General features: G+C 47.2%; 1 protein-coding gene across 1 annotated transcript in view; it reads right to left on the bottom strand.

The window, feature by feature from the left end:
* Positions 1-5532: 5532 nt before the first annotated feature.
* KCTD3 (potassium channel tetramerization domain containing 3) overlaps positions 5533-19085 on the bottom strand; it is a 28886-nt gene continuing 15333 nt past the window's right edge. Inside the window, exons 8-18 of the mRNA XM_075267078.1 lie at positions 18887-18977; positions 16105-16295; positions 13300-13415; positions 12072-12159; positions 11771-11887; positions 11096-11266; positions 10326-10481; positions 9403-9499; positions 7862-8046; positions 7641-7779; positions 5533-6529 (exon numbers count right to left, since the gene is read on the bottom strand). Of these exons, the coding sequence (XP_075123179.1) occupies positions 5977-6529; positions 7641-7779; positions 7862-8046; positions 9403-9499; positions 10326-10481; positions 11096-11266; positions 11771-11887; positions 12072-12159; positions 13300-13415; positions 16105-16295; positions 18887-18977 (1904 nt within the window). The 3' untranslated portion in view covers positions 5533-5976. The remainder of the gene's footprint in view (positions 6530-7640; positions 7780-7861; positions 8047-9402; positions 9500-10325; positions 10482-11095; positions 11267-11770; positions 11888-12071; positions 12160-13299; positions 13416-16104; positions 16296-18886; positions 18978-19085) is intronic.

Raw genomic sequence — 19085 nt, 5'->3', positions numbered from 1 at the left:
AATAAAATGATAAGGGTGCCCATACTTTTGCACCGGTCAAATTTTGGTTTAATGCATATTGCACATTTTCTGTTAGTACAATAACCCTCATTTCAATCCTGAAATATTACTGTGTCCATCAGTCATTAGATATATCAAACTGAAATGGCTGTTGCAAACACCAAAATATTTAGAACCAAAAATGATTAAGATTAATAGGGGTGCCCAAACTTTTTCATAGGACTGTACTTTATTAACCTATCTATCTTCCTAATAGAAAACAGGCTGTAACATTCTCCTTAGCAATATTCTAACTGAGCTGTTACTAAGGAAAGTCCGTACATTTGTACTATGAATATAACAGAGCTGAGGCTTTTACCAGAGGGGGAGATGGTCACTACAAATGGCTGTATCTGGGGTTATAGATCACCTAGACGGCAGCATGGAACACCGGAGCGTCGGGGACGGCTTTCTTGTGATACCGGAGATACAGCTATTTGAAGTGACCCCCTTTGGTAAATGGTTCATCTCTATGGACTATGTTGAGTACATGTGTACGGAAGGTTTCCTAGCAAGGCTTAGTTAGATCATTGCTAATGGGAACGTTAGAGCCTGTTTTCTACTAAAAGGAAGTTAGATAGGTTAATAAAGTATATTACAAAAATGTTCAACCCCCAACATAGTAACAAAAAATCAAATAAAAGGGGAGTTACACTTCGTTTCAGGTGCGGTACGCCATGGAGTTACAGAAACCATACAGCCATGATTGGCCAAACTGGGCATAACCAAGGAGATACGTAAGGCGGACTAAGCCTTGAGCTACATGGACACAACCATAGTAGATTTTACTGCCGTCCACAAAAAAAAACACGCCCACACTGCGTCAGTAAGTCATCCGTAATTCCAGATACACGAAAGACTTGTATGATCCCCCATTACTTGTATGGACGAGTCTGTGCCGCAAATACAGAGAACAGAACCTGCGTCATAGGGGTGGATGGTTTCTACGGCCCGGACTCTGATCTGTAAAAACTGTAGATGTGTATGAGGCCTTAGAAATGAATGTGTCCGTATACTATGGACCTAGAACTGCGGACTGAGAACAACTACAGCCGTGTGTGTGGGGCCTTAGTCAAACATCTCTCTAGTTGGTCTCTGTAGGTTTCGGAAAGACAATTTGTGTGTTTTATATGAAATAAATTCGTATACAATAATAGGATTCTGAATGATTCTCGGCACCTTTTAGGATATGTAAGAACGTTCTGAGATTCCAGTAGATTAACACAACATAGGAGCAAGATCATGCATTACACAACACAACCACCAGGTGGCCACGTATAGAATTGCCTAAACCTATTGTGTCCATGCCGAGCGGGAAGGGACAATGGTTCTCAGCTATGGCACCAGTGGCGTAAATAGGAACAGCGGGGCGAACTTTTGACATGGACCCCGCCCCCACAACCGAAGCCTGCCGGAGACCCGGACCAACACCCCCCTCAATTCCTGCGCTCTCTATTATGCCCCATAGTGGCCCCTGCACACACTATTATGCCCCATAGTGGCCCCTGCACACAGTATTATGTCCCATAGTGACCACTGCAGAGAGTATTATGTCCCATAGTGGCCCCTGAAGACAGTATTATGCCCCACTGTGGACACCTATGAACAATTATTATACTCTGGGCTCTTTTAAGACCCCAGAGTATAATAATCGGAGACCAAAGGGGGGTAGCAATATAAAAAAAACACTGTTACTTACCTATCTCTGGCTCTTCTGCTGTCTTCGGTGGTGTTGGCCATCTTCAATGAAGTCTGGCACGTCCCATGACCCGGGATGTCCCATGACCCAGTCATGTGACATCAGGGAGCGTCCAGAAGTAGGCCCGAACCTTCCTGTAGAGGTAAGTAACACGGTTTTTTATGTTCCTTACCTCCCTTGGACCTCCGATCATTATACTCGGAGGTCTGAAAAGACCCCTGAGCATAATAATGATGTTTGTGGGGCCCACAGCGTCACTTACCGATCTCAGCCACTGGCAGGATCGGTAAGTAAATAGGCCCTGTTACCAGTAATGGCCTATTAAGAAAAAAAAAACGCAGCGGTAGCGGCTGTCGCCGGCCCCCTAATGTCCTGGGCCCTGTGGCCACTGCTACCCCCGCTACCCTGGTAGTTACGTCACTGTATGGCACATACAGTCCTATGAAAAAGTTTGGGCACCCCTATTAATCTTAATCATTTTTAGTTCTACATATTTTGGTGTTTGCAGCAGCCATTTCAGTTTGATATATCTAATAACTGATGGACACAGTAATATTTCAGGATTGAAATGAGGTTTATTGTACTAACAGAAAATGTGCAATATGCATTAAACCAAAATTTGACCGGTGCAAAAGTATGGGCACCTCAACAGAAAAGTGACATTAATATTTAGTAGATCCTCCTTTTGCAAAGATAACAGCCTCTAGTCGCTTCCTGTAGCTTTTAATCAGTTCCTGGATCCTGGATAAAGGTATTTTGGACAAACAATTCAAGTTCAGTTAAGTTAGATGGTGGCCGAGCATGGACAGCCCGCTTCAAATCATCCCACAGATGTTCAATGATATTCAGGTCTGGGGACTGGGATGGCCATTCCAGAACATTGTAATTGTTCCTCTGCATGAATGCCTGAGGATTTGGAGCGGTGTTTTGGATCATTGTCTTGCTGAAATATTCCTTCCCCGGCGTAACTTCAACTTCGTCACTGATTCTTGAACATTATTCTGAAGAATCTGCTGATACTGAGTGGAATCCATGCGACCCTCAACTTTAACAAGATTCCCGATGCCGGCATTGGCCACACAGCCCCAAAGCATGATGGAACCTCCACCAAATTTTACAGTGGGTAGCATGTGTTTTTCTTGGAATGCTGTTTCTTTTTGGACGCCATGCATAACGCCTTTTTTTATAACCAAACAACTCAATCTTTGTTTCCAAAATGAAGCTGGCTTGTCCAAATGTGCTTTTTCATACCTCAGGTGACTCTGTTTGTGGCGTACGTGCAGAAACGGCTTCTTTCTCATCACTCTCCCATACAGCTTCTCCTTGTGCAAAGTGCGCTGTATTGCTGACTGATGCACAGTGACACCATCTGCAGCAAGATGATGCTGCAGCTCTTTGGAGGTGGTCTGTGGATTGTCCTTGACTCTTCTCACCATTCTTCTTCTCTGCCTTTCTGATATTTTTCTTGGCCTGCCACTTCTGGGCTTAACAAGAACTGTCCCTGTGGTCTTCCATTTCCTTACTATGTTCCTCACAGTGGAAACTGACAGGTTAAATCTCTGAGACAACGTTTTGTATCCTTCCCCTGAACAACTATGTTGAACAATCTTTGTTTTCAGATCATTTGAGAGCGGGCTGTCCATGTTCGGCGACCATCAAACTTAACTGAACTTGAATTGTTTTGTAGAAAGAAATGGTCCAAAATACCTTCATCCAGGATCCAGGAACTGATTAAAAGCTACAGGAAGCGACTAGAGGCTGTTATCTTTGCAAAAGGAGGATCTACTAAATATTAATGTCACTTTTCTGTTGAGGTGCCCATACTTTTGCACCGGTCAAATTTTGGTTTAATGCATATTGCGCATTTTCTGTTAGTACAATAAACCTCATTTCAATCCTGAAATATTACTGTGTCCATCAGTTATTAGATATATCAAACTGAAATGGCTGCTGCAAACACCAAAATATTTAGAACTAAAAATGATTAAGATTAATAGGGGTGCCCAAACTTTTTCATAGGACTGTATCCCTGGGCTAACTATACTGCAAGTTCGAAGAACGACTAGAATAGACATCTTGTGACAGAGTATTCTAAAATCACATTGTTTTGAAAAGCTGGTGATCTGGTGACAAGATCTATCCAGCCAGAAGGAAAGGTAAGAAGGAACATGTGAGTGTAAGAGGCGAGCGGTCACCATAACCTATAACCTGGACTCACCAGCATTTCTTCTAGAAAGTCCTGTAGGAAAACAAACACGGATACGATCTACGAAATAGTCATGGTCAGCTTTTATATCTCATACCAGATGGTTACATAGTGAGCACAAACACATCACAAATTGTAAAATAGGCTCAAATATTTATATATACTCCATTAGATAAAGGTTTTATAGAAAAAAAATTCTCATTGGTCGGTTTTATTCTCTATCTCCGGAACGTTAAATACTGTCTGAATAAATCTCCATAATCCGTATGACAAGACAACGGGGTGCGGGGCAGACGACGGTGCGCGGAAACACCAGAGTGCAATGTTGCCGTAGAAGCCACGCCGACGAAATATAAAAGGACAATGTCGCGCCTCGTGCAAATATTGCTATATAGTTCTATAAAAAAAAAATTAAAAAAAATTAAATATTTCTGATAAATGGCTATGTGCGGTCAGTGTGTCCGGCGGCCGGATAAATAACTATTTATAGGTCAATAAATTATTCACTAGCCTATGTATACAAAAAAATGGATAGAAAAGGTATACGGCTGGAGAAAGACATCCCAGCCCAAACCAACTGCATGCCCCGTATACAAGATCCCAAACCATAAATACTGTAGGCAACGGGAGAATAAATATAGGGGGTGTGAAGACCGCCATGCGTCCACAACCAAGATGGCGGCGGTCAGTAAGAACGTAATCTCAGATCATTCAGCCCCATGTAGGAAAAAATAGTGCCCTGGAGGGTAAAGGGTAAGAGGATACGTCAGACGTCCAGTTTCTTAAAGGGATCCTATCATTGGATACCTTTTTTTTCTGACTAACACGTAGGAATAGCCTTAAGAAAGGCTATTCTTCTCCTAGCTTTAGATGTCTTCTCCACGCTGCCGTTCCGTAGAAATACCAGTTTTCGCCTGTATGCAAATGAGTTCTCTCGCGGCACTGGGGGCGGTCCTCAGCGCTTTAACAGCACTGGGGAGTTCCCAATACTGCGAGAGAACTCTCCAGTGACGCCTCCATCTTCTTCAGGAACGTCCTCTCCCTGTATCTTCTTCCGTCCTGGGTTCAATCTTCTAGGCCTCGGGCAGAGCCGACTGCGCATGCCCGGGCCACAAGAAAATGGCCGCTTACACCAGCTTACTGTGTAAGTGGCCATTTTCTTGTGGCCCGAGAACGCACAGTCTGCTCTGCCCGAGGCTTAAAATTTGACCCCCAGTGCCGGGAGAAGACGTGTGAAGAGTCCATTCCTGAAAAAGATGGAGGAGGCGCTGGAGAGTTCTCTCGCAGCATTGAGGACGCCCCCAATTGTTTGAGCGCTGAGGACCGTCCCCAATGCTGTAAGAGTACTCTCCAGCACCGCCTATATCTTCTTCAGGAACGCCCTCTACCTGTGTCTTCTTCCATCCTGGGTTTCAGTCTTCTAGGCCTTGGCCAGAGCCGACTATGCATGCCCGCGGCCACAAGAATATGGCTGCTTACACCAGTTTACTGTGTAAGCGACCACAAGAAAATGACCATCTTCTTGTGGCCCGGGCATGTGCAGTCGGCTCTGGCCAAGGCTTAAAAGATTGAAACCCAGGACGGAAGAAGACACAGGGAGAGGGCGTTCCTGAAGAAGATGGAGGTGGTGCTGGAGAGTTCTCTCACAGCATTGGGGACGCCCCAGTGCTGTTTGAGCGCTGGAGGACTGCCCCCAGTGCTGTAAGAGAACTCATTTGCATACAGACGAAAACCTGGATTTCTACCGAACAGCGGCGTGGAGAAGACATCTAAAGGTAGGAGAAGAATAGTCTTTCTTAAGGTTATTCCAACGTGTGATCCAGAAAAAATGTGATTTTAATGATAGAATCCCTTTAAGGATACAGACCTTGGCCAATGAGGACAGGGCATTAGTGTCACTTCTAGGACTTGTGGTCTGGCAGGGGTCCTGGCAGCGGCAGTTTTGCCTCATGCGACCCCCTCTACTCCGGGCAGAGTTTAGTAGTCAGTGTAGTCAGAACCTACTAGTGCAGCACATTTACATCTTTGAGGATTAGATTGCATAGTCCTGACACGAGGAGTCACTCTTTTTACGGCGCGGTGAGGTGGAGGACTTGGTCGGAGATGGTGAGGCAGTACCAGACGACTCATTTCCGCCATCACCCGGTGAAGAGCTTAAGTGAGGTACTTGAGAAACTTTCCGTCGGCTGAGAAAGGCTCCTTCGAAGCCGCTTCTCTTCTTGGATTCAGACTTGGGTTCGCTTTCTTCTTCCACGATCCTCCTCCTGACGTCGACGCTCTCGGGATTGCGGCTGCACTCGCCAACGCTCTCCGCGCACTTGGTCGCTTTCGGAGCAGTTGTCGGTTTCTTGTCGGGAAAGCAGCTTTCGTGGTCACTTTGTCGTGTCTCGTTTTTCGGAAGCGGATTCCCGTTTTCAGGGTTAACCCTTTCGACGGTGTTTTTATTAAAGCTGAAGGCCTGGAAATCTCGGTAGCTGTGGAAGCTTTCTGTACGCCGAGCTCGGGCTAGCAAGGGGCTCTCGCGGTAAGGCCTCACCGAGCCGTAAGTGGCGGCTTCGTGTATCGTCTCATGGTGAAGTTGTAAACTATGAACATAAAAATACACTTGTCAGAAGAAAATTAAAGGGGAGGTCCAGGATCTGAAGGTAATGGATACCGATAGGTTATCAGTATAAGGATACGACATTTGGACCTTGTCTCATATACTAGGCACAGCCAGAAGCAGCTCTGGTCCTAGTAATATAAATGGGTACAGGGCTGATAGACCAGGGCCCCCTCTATTGGTGGCGCCTGGTACAGCAGCCCTACTCTCATTGACTTGAATAGGGGCGGGGATGCTTCTGTCCATATATCTAGTATATGGCTTACAGGGGTCATAATACCTGATTATAACAGGGTCTGCTTGTCGCCCCCCCCCCCCCCATGAATATCTTTCGTTCTTTTGATCCCATCTAGCCTTATATTACAATTAACCCAAAAACATACTAAGACATTTCTGTGTCCCAGCAGATCAGCCATGTTCCCCTTCACCGGCTGCAGCAGGAGCCTCCCCCTCCTAGTAGGACATATATTTGACTAAGCCCTTCCCCCTTGACTAAGCTCCGCCCCATCACCCTGACAAAGATCAGTAGTAGATTAACCCTTGTTTTCTCTGCAGGATGTGTAGGTTTATTTTTGCTGGGGGTGCTGTCAAAGGATTAAATTTTCACCCCCTGGACTGTGACCTCTGCAGGCCCTGGTCAGGCTCCATAGTCTTTGCTATTTTCTGGTTTCTTAGTCACGTGCTCAGATGTCACATGACTACTGTGGCCAATCCCTGGCCTCGGCGGTGCCCTGTGATTTGCCACTCCATTAAGCACATAACTGCAACCAATGCCTAGGTGACAAAACTGGTGCGACCAATCACAGGTCTCAGCGGTATCACATGTAGTGTAAGCATGTGACCGGCGAGCGAGGACGTTGCAGACGGGATGGAGCCCAATGTCTATGGGTGCGGCAGTGGTCCAGAGGCAGCTTGGAGAGGAGAGTATTTTACAGCATCCACATCATGTCTGCAGAGGGCGCTCCTTTATTTCCCCTCGGGCGTCCCGACATGGGAAAACTTTATCAGAAGACCCTTCTAACAAGCAGGGATAGTCCAGAGACCATTGACAGTCCTGCTCTGCACATGACAACCGAAGAGCCAAGTGAACCTACCTGGAGCTAGAATCACGTAGGCGACTTTGGTGAACCACAGAGGTGGCGGGGCTGATATTCGGTGTGGCACAGCGGGAAGCGCTCAGGTCACACTGGTCTAATAACTTTAGCAGCTCTTCCTCTGTTGGGCCTCCAACATCTAAAGAGGAACCAGAAAAGCAAAAATGAATGGATTCCAGCAAGAGAGTTCAATGTCAGCTGCCACTTCTGATGTGTCGTACCTTTGTCTTCCGTCTTTGTCACCATATCCATGGCCGTAGTGAGGTCCCACATCTGAATACTTCCATTTGAGTGTCCTGTGAAGAGATAGCGGCGGGGCCTGGAGCCCATCCGGCTGGATCCTTCACACTCCCGGACAGTAAAACATGTGATGGTCGTGCAGTCGACTGCTTGGATTTCACAGATTCTGCATGAAAAAACATTTGGTTTACATTTCCATACTATGGACTCATAGGTAGCTTCTACATATCCACTGGACCAGGGGCGGCAACCTACAGGACCCCAACTGCTGTACAACTACAACTCCCAGCATCCATGCTTGCTCTATGGTGCATGGGACTCCCATGGAAGTGAATGGGTCACCAAATAAGACTGTAAAACCTCTTTAGTCTCCTGCTTCATTATCAGCTGGTTAGTGGATGAAGGACAGAGGGGGGAGGCTCCTGCTGCAGCCAGTTGAAGTGAATAGAGTATGCTCGGAGTTGCAATTTCACAGGAGCCAGAGTGCCGAAGGTTGGTGACCCCTGCACTAGTCCTTGCCATAAGTCGGATTCACATGGCCAAGGTGATGGGGGGGGGATTCACTCCATGTATCAGCTTGAATTACAGGACATAATACACTGCTCAAAAATTCCCACATCTCATATTACAATAAAGCTGAAGAATATAGAAAGAAATCCTTTCCCTGTGTCCCGGGGCTCTGCCATAGCCCCCTCCTCCTTGTCCTATTCCTGGCTATTATAGACAACTAGCTGCAGCAGGAGCCTCCCCCCTCTGTCCTTCATCCACTCACCAGCTGATAAGGAAGCACATCAGCAGGGGACTAAAGAGGTTTTACAGTCTTATTTGGTGACCCATTCTTAGGATAAGCCATCAATTAAAAAAAAAAAAAAAAAAAAAAAAAAAAAAAAAAAAAAAAAAATCGGTAAGGGTCTGACAACCGGGCCCCCAGCAGATCAGCTGTTTGAAGAGGTTGCGGTGTTCAGGTGATCGCTGCAGCCTCTTCAATACTTAAGCAAGCACAGCGCTGTGCATTGTATACTGGCTGTGTTTGGTATTGCAGCTCAGCCCATTGATTTGTATGGGACTGAGCTGTAATCAGGCCATGTGACCAATGTATATGATGACATACAGGGAGAGTCTCTGCTGCTTTAAAGAGCTGATCCCAAAGGATCCCTGATCCCTATCCTAAGAATAGGTCATCACTTTAGGAGTCCCTTTAACCCCTTGTGTTCTTTGCCAGATTTCTACAAGACCGTTTCAGACACCTGCAGAAAATCCTACAGACTGACAAGGGGCCAGATCAGCTCTGGTTTACTTGTGTCCTTCATTTCTAGGCTCAGTATTCCTTTAATGTCCTACGAAATGATCCCATGCGAGTGTCTGCGAAACCCAATGGGACAGAGACTGGTGAGAGTTATGGGGTGACAATCGTGGTACATCGCTGCGGAGTATGTAAGTGCTATTGTATATAAACAATGGGAAGTAGAATAAATTATAAAAAAAAAAAAAATACAACCCCCTCCAAATAGTTGACAATTACCTTTTTCCAGTTGAAGAAAGGCGAACAAACAGCTTATTCGTTATAGGGACCACCTTCTGGATAAACACTTGCTGGTCATCTCGTTCACCAAAAGGTCCTGGAAAGAATATTGGGAAATTCTCAAATGAACGGGCGCTGATCTGCAGTACCTGGTCTGGCCACTACACATAGAACGGCGCTGTCTGCTTCCTGCTCCATTCTCGGCTGCTGAGACGATCTGTGTGTGCTGATAAGACCCCCATCAATCTGGTATAGGGGACTTATCCTAATATATTTAGTCTGGAAAATGCAGGAACAGGCAATCAAGCTAGAACAATGAATACATTTATATGGTGAATTGACGTGGTAGGGAACTGCAGATATTCAGGATTATGGGATAGCCATAGAAGAGTACCCAGAACTCACTGGTAAATGTACGGGAGTCTTCAGAGACCGAACCCAAAATGAACAATTAATGAAGGGTAAGCAAAATAAGATGGACGCCTGTCACTGTATAGAGATCCTGGTCCTGCACTTCTTCCCAGGTCCATTTCCATCGCTTGGTTGGAACTTTTTTCAGCCATACTATGTAGTTGTACGTGATGGATTTGCTTCAGATGTGTCCGGGACGGTGGAGTCAATGGTCCGACTGTACAGCAATGGAGATGGGGAAACGGCAGCTCCTATTACAGACCCGAAGTCTGAATCGACAACCCCCACCACCCCAAAAATGTATTTAGGACCAAAAATCCCTGAAAGTGAATGTCTCTGGTGACAATCACTGCACCGCTAAAATGTGTGGAGGCAAATTTAGAAACCAGGCCCCACCAAACAATGTAATATCAGATTGTAGCCATATAGTAGGTCATCACTCTATAAGATGGGAACACCCCGTTACCCCACAGTCCGGGGGGGTGTAGGTAATATATAGGCATGCACCGTACCTATATCATTGCCTGAAGAATAGCTGCCATGGCTCTCAGTCTCCTCCAGCGACAGGATCTTAAAGGAGGCGAGCGGCGTGGACCCCGGCTGGGTGGAGATCATTCCTCTGAAGCGAGTCACCGTCCAGGTCCGGACGTGGTTGTTGTCGGCACAAACTGCAATAAAATGCAAAACACGTTCTAGCACCTGACTCTAAACACTCAGGCCACACTCCGGTTATCACAGGGCGCTACATTTACATTACACATAGGATAGGGAATAAGTGTCAGATACCTGGACCCCTAGTGATCAGGAGAGCGGGGCCTCAAAAGTTCCCCTGTATCCTGCCCTAGATCAGCCCTCTATTCTCTTCTATGGGGGTTTCCCAAGACCCCCAATATCCGGCAGCCCCATAAAAGTGACGCGCCAGTCACACAGAGGATGCAGGGGGACATTCAGACCCCAATCTAAAGCTCCCCCAGCAATCTGACACTTACCCCCTAGCCCAGGGGTAGGGAACGTACGGCTCTCCAGCTGTTGCAAAACTACATCTCCCAGTATGCATACTGGCTCTGCTGTTCTTGGAACTCCCATGGAAGTGAGTGGAGCATGCTGGGAGTTGTAGTTTCACAGCAGCTGGAGAGCCAAAGGTTCCCTACCCCTGCCCTAGCCTGTTGATGCTGGATAAGTGTCTGCCCTTTCCATTGACGCTCGTACTTTGTAGGACATCTTTCTCTACACACCCTCCTGTAGGTTACAATAGAAGAGAACAGCCCTGACAACTCCATACCTGACACCAGGTGCTTCTCTGACAACATGATCTTGGTGACCGGGCTCCTGTGAACAGTAAAGGTCTGGAAGAGCTGAGGGCCCGAGCCGACCGTCTCCGGATGCTGCACGATCACCCGCACTGCTCCGGAGCTTGTGCCGTAAGCGATCTCGATCCAGTTTCCGCTGACACCTGGAAGAGATTTATTATAACATTACAAGTTTTCTTCATCAATATCCTTGAGATGTTGTCGGATTATACAGATCGCCCCTGACTAAGCTGTGACAGGCTGGAAAAGTCTGTATCAGGCTGCAATTCACAACACAACCACTAGGTGGCAACACACAGATACATATAGGATAGACCAGGGGTAGGGAACCTTCGGCTCTCCAGCTGCTGTGAAACTACAACTCCCAGCATGCTCCATTCACTTCCATGGGAGTTCCAAGAACAGCAGAGCAAGTATGCATGCTGGGAGTTGTAGTTTTGCAACAGCTGGAGAGCCGTACGTTCCCTACCCCTGGGATAGACAATACGTATCACAAAACTCTACTTCTCCATAGACACAGCCATGTGAATACGTCCCTGGCTGATAATATCGGATTTGTCAGGGCTCAGTAACACAAGTACATGTGAAGTGCACGCTGTATATTATTCCCCTGCAGACAGGACAGCTCCCATCTTGCCAGCACTCACTTGTTTTCGGGGTGAGGTAGACACTCAGTGCAGTGATGGCGTCATTGGAGGGGTCGTGATACAATTCTGTCACCAGAAGATCATTGTCCTTCATCCGTAGTGGAAACTTCTGCATATCTGTAGTGAAGGAAGAGCAGACAATCACCAGGGGGAGCAACGCAAGGGAGACCGCAAGTATACGGCTGGTTATAGAGGATTCAGGATCGGGTCTGTACAATGGAAGGCACAAGGTGCGGCCGGAGGGGGTGCAACAAAGCACCTTTAAGTAGCTTTCATCCCATCCAAGTCCTGTCCTTCTTACCTATATAATAGATTGATCCGTTGTTACATCCCAGGAGAAGAAATGACCCGGCCGTGTCATAGCTGGTGATAGGAACCACGTCTTGTACCTGTGGAGGGAAGGATCCCACCAGTGACTGAAGACATACAAGACAACTAGGAAGAAAACCAGACCATAGGAAACAAGATGGAAGGATCCAGGGGTCTGACATGGGGTAGTGGGTGATCCCGGCACCTCCAGGGGTGGCAATCAATCACTGAGGCCTCTGCAGCAGGGACTGGCACCGTATCCTGGGCCTTGTGACTGCAGATATACCATCTATAAGGAGCTGGGCGTACTGGCAAGTGTTTCATTGACCTCTATCATAACCATAAACCTGAGGTGGATCTGCATGAGCAGACAATGTGGTTTATCAGATGTCGGATTACAGGGATTTCACTTTATTATTGGGGTGGAGCAGAATTAGGACAGAGCCGAGCGACAAGACCAATGCTGTTTGGGTAGGGGGGGCAGTCATATTGTTCTAATCCTGGAAAACAGGTCACAAGAAAATGGCCGCTTACTTACTGTGTAAGTGGCCATTTTCTTGTGGCCCGGGCATGCGCAGTTGGCTCTGCCCGAGGCCTAGAAGTTTGACTCCCAGTGCTGGAAGAAGAGGCCGTTCCTGAAGAAGATGGAGGTGGCGCTGGAGAGTTCTCTTACAGCATTGGGGACGCCCCCTTTGCTGTTTGAGCGCTGAGGACCGCCCCCAGTGCTGCAAGAGAACTCCTTTGCATACAGACGAAAACCGGGATTTCTACGGAACGGTGGCACGGAGAAAACATCTAAAGGTAGAAGAAGAATAGCCTTTCTTAAGACTATTCCTACGTGTGATCGACAAAAAAAATTCGATTTTTAATGGAAGAATCCCTTTAAATTATCATGACATTAAAGGAAACTTCTCAGGTCAATGGAACACTAAACCCCCCTCAGGTCCTTATGGCGTGCCCATAGTGTCCCAGCATTTGTAAGCCTGAGCTGTAGTGCGCATGCGCCAGACCTCGGGCCTATACACAGTGAAGCCAGGGTGTATTTCTCTGGTGTCACTGAAGACCTACAGGCACCAGGAGCCCCAAAGATGAATTTGATGACCCTCTAATGCAGGCAGGACAGAGTTACAACAGACTATCTGAGACACTAAACCTTTAAGGTGGTCCTGGACATGTGATTATTATGGTACCGGTCAGGATTGCACTAGAAGACGACTCACCTGCCAGTGCTGAGTGACCGCGTTCCACACTCCGACCTTTCCCGTATGGCTTGTAGCGACCAACTGGTTGCCGATAAAGAAGAGGGCATCCACTGGCACGCCAAGGTTGAACACACCTAAAGAAATGACCATACATCAGTAATTACTCATACAGACCACAAGGGGCGCTACAGCGTCTTAGGACTACAATGAACACTCTAGGGCCAGCTAGACATCTAATGACAGAATATCAAGAATTGTAGAATAGAATTTAAAAGAATCAATTTTATTTTGAACTTTTTCCGACTCCTCCCCAAACCGACCTCGACAGCCCTGCTGAACCTATATGTAAACCCTATAGTGTCCCATATATAGTCACATCCGGAATGATCCATCACATCATCAAGCTGCAGACGGCAACAATGGTCTACAAGAGGAATGGATGACTCCGCTAAGCTGAAGGCTGAGGGAAACCTAGAAGGAATGTAAAGTGTCGCTCCTGCTTAGCGTCTTCCATCTTGACTGCTCTCCGCAGGGAGGGAGACGCTATAAGTAATGACACGTCGCTGTCTTAAGGGGCCCTCTCCGTAAAATCCTGCTTATAGCTGCAATCGGCCGGCGGTGTCTTCAGTAAGTAATATTGAAGGGCCGGCGGCCTGGGGGACAGCTAGATCACACAGATGCCAGGCTTTGTAATTTTCCTTCGCGGCCGTTACCGAGGTCTGAAGTGTTTGTTCCTGTTCTGTAAAAGGAGCGATTTGTTTTGTCGGAGCGCGCCTCGCTGTCCCCACGACGATCATTTCCAAGCATCACGATCAAATCCGAGTAAAAAGGCGCTTCGTTATTAAATAAAATGGAAACCTAATTGCGCTGGATACAAGCAATTTCCCGGCATTTCACCCCAGTGCCTGCGGTTCTGATTGTTCTGCCAGCGCCAAAGAACTTCATTCCCTTTTACAGCGCTGAGAAATGGGCCTGATATTAAAGCAGATGATCAATTTCTTTTTTTATGTACTTTTAGGTATTGAAAGGACTTTAGTTATTGTGGTTTGCCCGGCTCCGTTGCTGAGCTGCCTCGTCTAGTTCGGGTGAATTAATTTGTTCTCGGTGCAGACAGGACAACGTCTGGAAACGGGGCGGTGTTCTGGTAAACACGAATCGTCTGGGCGCAGATGTGTGACCAGGCTGTGCAACTTTTCGCTGTACTAATATAGTTTAAGGGACTTCTATAGTGATGGCCTATCCCTAGGATAGATCAGTGTGTATGAGTACGACATCTGGGACCTCCGACCATCAACTGATTGAAGCGCAAGCGCTACGGCCTCTTCCCTGTGTCAATGACGAGACGGGTCAGACCACACCTGGAATACTGTGTACAGTTCTGGGCGCCTCAATTCAAGAAAGACATCGATATATTGGAGCAAGTCCAGAGAAGAGCAACCAAAATGGTGGAAGGTCTGCAAACCATGTCCTATGAGGAGCGGCTAAAAGAACTGGGATTGTTTAGTTTGCAGAAGAGAAGGCTGAGGGGAGATTTAATAGCAGTCTACAAATATCTGAAAGGTAGTCACAGTGCAGAGGGATCTCCCCTATTCTCATTAGCACAAGGAAGTACAAGAAGCAATGGGATGAAACTAAAGGGAAAGAGATACAGATTAGACATTAGGAAAAACTTTCTGACAGTGAGGGGAGTGAGAGAGTGGAATAGGCTGCCACGGGAGGTGGTGGGCGCTCCATCAATGGAAATCTTCAAGCGGAATCTGGAGAAACATATAGCTGGGATGATTTAGGAAAACCTGCACTCGCAGGGGGTTGGACCCGATGGCCCTTGAGGTCCCTTCCAACTCTACCATAAGAAGAATAAGAAGAAGGGTATTCAGGCCAGAGGTCACAAATGTCTCTGTAGCCTCTTCCGGAGTGTCAGACCCCACCGATCAGACAATAATGACTTATCTCCCCTCCGCGCCGCTGTTCGGTAGAAATCCAGGTTTTCTTCGGAATGCAAATGAGTTCTCTCACAGCACTGGGGGCAGTGCTCAGCGCTAAAACAGCACTGGGGGCGTCCCCAATGCTGCGAGAGAACTCTCCAGCTCCACATCCATCTTTCCCTGTGTCTTCTTCCGGCGCTAGGTTCAAATTTTTACGAAAGCGCAGTTGGCTCTGCCGTCGGGCCGAGCAGACTGCGCATGCCTGTGGCCATTTTCTTGTGGTCGCTTACCCCAGCTTACAAAAAAATGGCCGCGGGCATGTGCAGTCTGCTCTGCCCTAGGCCCGATGGCAGAGCAGACTGCGCATGCGTAGAAATTTAAACCTAGTGCCGGAAAAAGATGCAGAGAGAGGCCGTTCCAGGCAAAGATGGAGACAGCGCTGGAGATTTCTCTCACAGCATTTTGAGCGCTGGGCACCGCCCCCAGTGCTGTGAGAGAACTCATTTGCATCCCAACGAAAATGGGATTTCTACCGAACGATGGCGCGGAGAAGACATCTAAAGGTAGGAGAAGAATCGCCTTTCCTAAGGCTATTCCTACGTGTTAGTGAGAAAAAAAATAGCATTTTAATGACAGACTCCCTTTAATGTCCCAAAATGCTCTGTTCTAGTCCTGCCCACAGTCGCATTAACAATAATTTTTTTTTAATACTTACATAGAGAGGAGAGCGATATAGAAGTATAAAGAATGTTTCCATTCTCTATGTGTCTGCGGATTGCCTTATAACAGGGCGATTTGTTTCCCCATAAGAGCCCCCGGGTGGTTTAGTCCCAAATCGCCCTGACAAGTTCTTTTTAACCTACTTGGTGAATGTGAACACCCACGTAAGAAGTCTCACCAATTTCATTTCCGCTACTTCCATCCTGTATGCTCCAAAGGATGATGCTGCTTTCCGAGGCCACGGCCACCATCTTGTCTTTATCGCCATGAGGGCCTCCCACAACTTTTGCATTGAGCGCAACCCTTTCAATAGTCCAGTCTAGATAGGGGCTTGAGAATACTTGCTGCCAGCCGGAGGACTCCTTTATTCTGAAGAAGAGAAAGTGAGGAAGATCGTTATGGTTTATAAAGAAGTGCACAAGAGTCTTGGTAACAGGGTGCCCCATAGATTAGGAGAACGGGTGACCGAAAGACATCCGAAGGCCTCCTTGAGAATGGAGCGCAAGCACAATTGCATGACCAGCGATCCCTTCACTTCTACAGTCCCGGCAGCCCCACTAGTCATGTAAGCCTACTGGTGGTTCATTCACACGAAGGACTTAGGGGGACCTTTGGACTCCCATCCTCCTGATCACTGGAGGACCTGGCGTCATAGCTTGTTCACGCCCCCTCCTCTCTTCTTTGACTTCCTCCTTCTTGCGATTCACCACCTCCAGCCTGGCAGTTTCGATGAAAATCTTGCGCATGCGCAGGAGCGCTCACTCCCTGCGCCATTTTTGTGTAGAGAATTGCTCAGTTCCCCTGAGAACTATGCGAGCGTGCTGTGCAGGCGCAGTACGGTCGCGATATTCACTACAGGAAAATGGCGTTGGAGTGCGGTACTGCGCATTTCCATCAAAACCGAAGGGCTGGAGGCGGTGAATCGCAAGAAGGAGGAAGTCAAAGAAGAGAGGAGAGCGTGAACAAGCTATGATGCGGGAGGAGGGTGCACGGTAGGACTAATTTACATATACTTTTTAACGGTAACGAAAGGGAGGGGGGTCAAAAACAATTAGCAGCACCTGAATAACCTTTTTAAAGGTTTATCTAAAAAAAATAGAAAACCTAATGATACAGCCCGTTTAATTTATGATTATAAAATATTTGATCCGCACGTTCAATGTAATACTAAGTTTCCCCACCAGGGGTGTCAGCGGGCAGTTTCCAAGAGACCGTGAACAACAGAGCTGGAGCAACTAGTTTGGTCTGACAACAACAAAGTTGCTGAAAAGTAGGCCGATGTTGTTTTTCATGCGGATCGATAAGTTTTTACGTGTTGTTGAGGACTCGTTCTTAAGCCACAAATCAAAGACGTCTCCATTTTTTTCCCTTCTGTCAAGAATAGGTGGATAGACAGAGAGAAGGAACAGAGATGCCGCATTAGCCCCCTAGGCCATTAATAAAAGTTTTGTCAGGTGCCAAGTTTTCTATTTTTCTCGGAGTCGCCACGAGTGTGCCTGAGTGTGACTGAAACAATTGGAAACCGCCGGCGTGGACGGACAGGTAATCCATTTGAAAAGCATTAGAGCAGGATTTTTGACAAATTTCAATAAACCCCTCGCTGTGTTCACTCTATCACAGTTAGGCACAGGAGGAGCGCGCGGCCGCTGGCCAGACCAACGTGAAAATGGCCAATTTCAGACACTACGGCCAGTAATGCCTCTAAATGAAAGGGCGGCGAGGGCAGCGCCCCGTCCGCATACAAAACCTTATACAAAGATCATCAAGGGACGGAGCCGATAAACTCCGCTCGGGGAAAATAAGGAAGTCGCCGAGTCCTTGAGACCAATGTCAAGTCTTCATATTGTAGGCCCTCTGCTCGTATCTGTTGGGCCATGACACGTGCGGACATCTTCCAAATCAGAATGTCACAGCCCCTGGTGGGTTTCTAGGGCAGCCCTGTGAGGAATCGCTGCTATAGTAAGAAATGCAGATATGAAAGGAAACCGGTTAAAAAATGGCGCATGATGCATTTCCAAACCGGTTTACCATACAAGTAATGGGACTGCAAAGGTATGGTGCACCCTATATGGCACAATCCTACACTGCAAAGTATTAGTTTTTGGAGGGGGTCTGTCCATCCATCCTCCTCATCACTAGAGAAGGTCAATGACGCCTTGTCGGGTGCAGAATAACCGCACAGGACCACAGAGATGTTGCCCACCATGACTACTTGAGGCTAGTTGGGATAAACCAAGATGACATTACAAAAAAGCAATAACTTTGGTGCCAGTTTTGGGCTTTAGGGACAGGATTCTAACCTGGATGCACACAACTGCTGGTGGTGGTGGTTGGGGGTCCTAAAATGACCAGACGGGTTCCCTTTAATCTCCTGCACGGGGGGTCTCCTTGTACAATGCAGCCATTGATTCTGCACATGGCTCTGAGAGAGTTAACTGCTGGGATCGGCGGATCAAGAGATTGGGGATCACCTGACATAATGGTATGTCAAGGTACCTGAACTACCTGGGGTCTCTGGCGCAGCTTTGCATTGGGGTGAGTGAAGAGGTTAACACACAAATTAAGAAAACAAACATGGAGTCTGTAACTTTTTCCTGGTTGGTAATATTACACAGCAGCAGCAGCACTTTGGCTCATCATTCTGCCGGATTGTTCCCCGTCTGTAGGGAACGACATTATTAACTGGACAAGTACATATCCCTCCATCCCGGCCCCGAAAGGTTTTATAGTAATGACTTCTTTACAATCTAATATAAAAGTGAAGCGCTTGAACAGATGATCCCGCTCGCGCTTTATGTTCATGGTGATCGCAGTCATACCAGCTAATTTCAGAAGAGAAATGGTTGGCGCCCGGGCCGGAGCATCCTGGGTAAAACAATTGGGGAGGGGGGGAGATGAGATGGAAAGGGAAAGAAAAAAATAATACGTGAAGAAAATGCATTGCCATGAATAATTCATACCTGTAGCAAACCACAAAATGAGCGTAGGCAGCCACGATCCAGTTGTGATGACCGGCGACGATCAGGACTTTGCGGGGGTCCACTGGGATTCCTACAAAAAGCAAGGGGATAGGAGCCAAAAATAAGCCAAAGCGTCTTACCATTGTACATGTGAAGACATAGGTTAGGACGTGACTGAATGCAGCCTTGGTACATGGGG

The sequence above is a fragment of the Leptodactylus fuscus genome, chromosome 3 (genome assembly GCF_031893055.1).
Source record: "Leptodactylus fuscus isolate aLepFus1 chromosome 3, aLepFus1.hap2, whole genome shotgun sequence".
NCBI lineage: Eukaryota > Metazoa > Chordata > Amphibia > Anura > Leptodactylidae > Leptodactylus > Leptodactylus fuscus.
The sequence above is the reverse complement of the archived record's forward strand: the minus strand, read 5'-3'. Positions and strand labels throughout refer to the sequence as shown.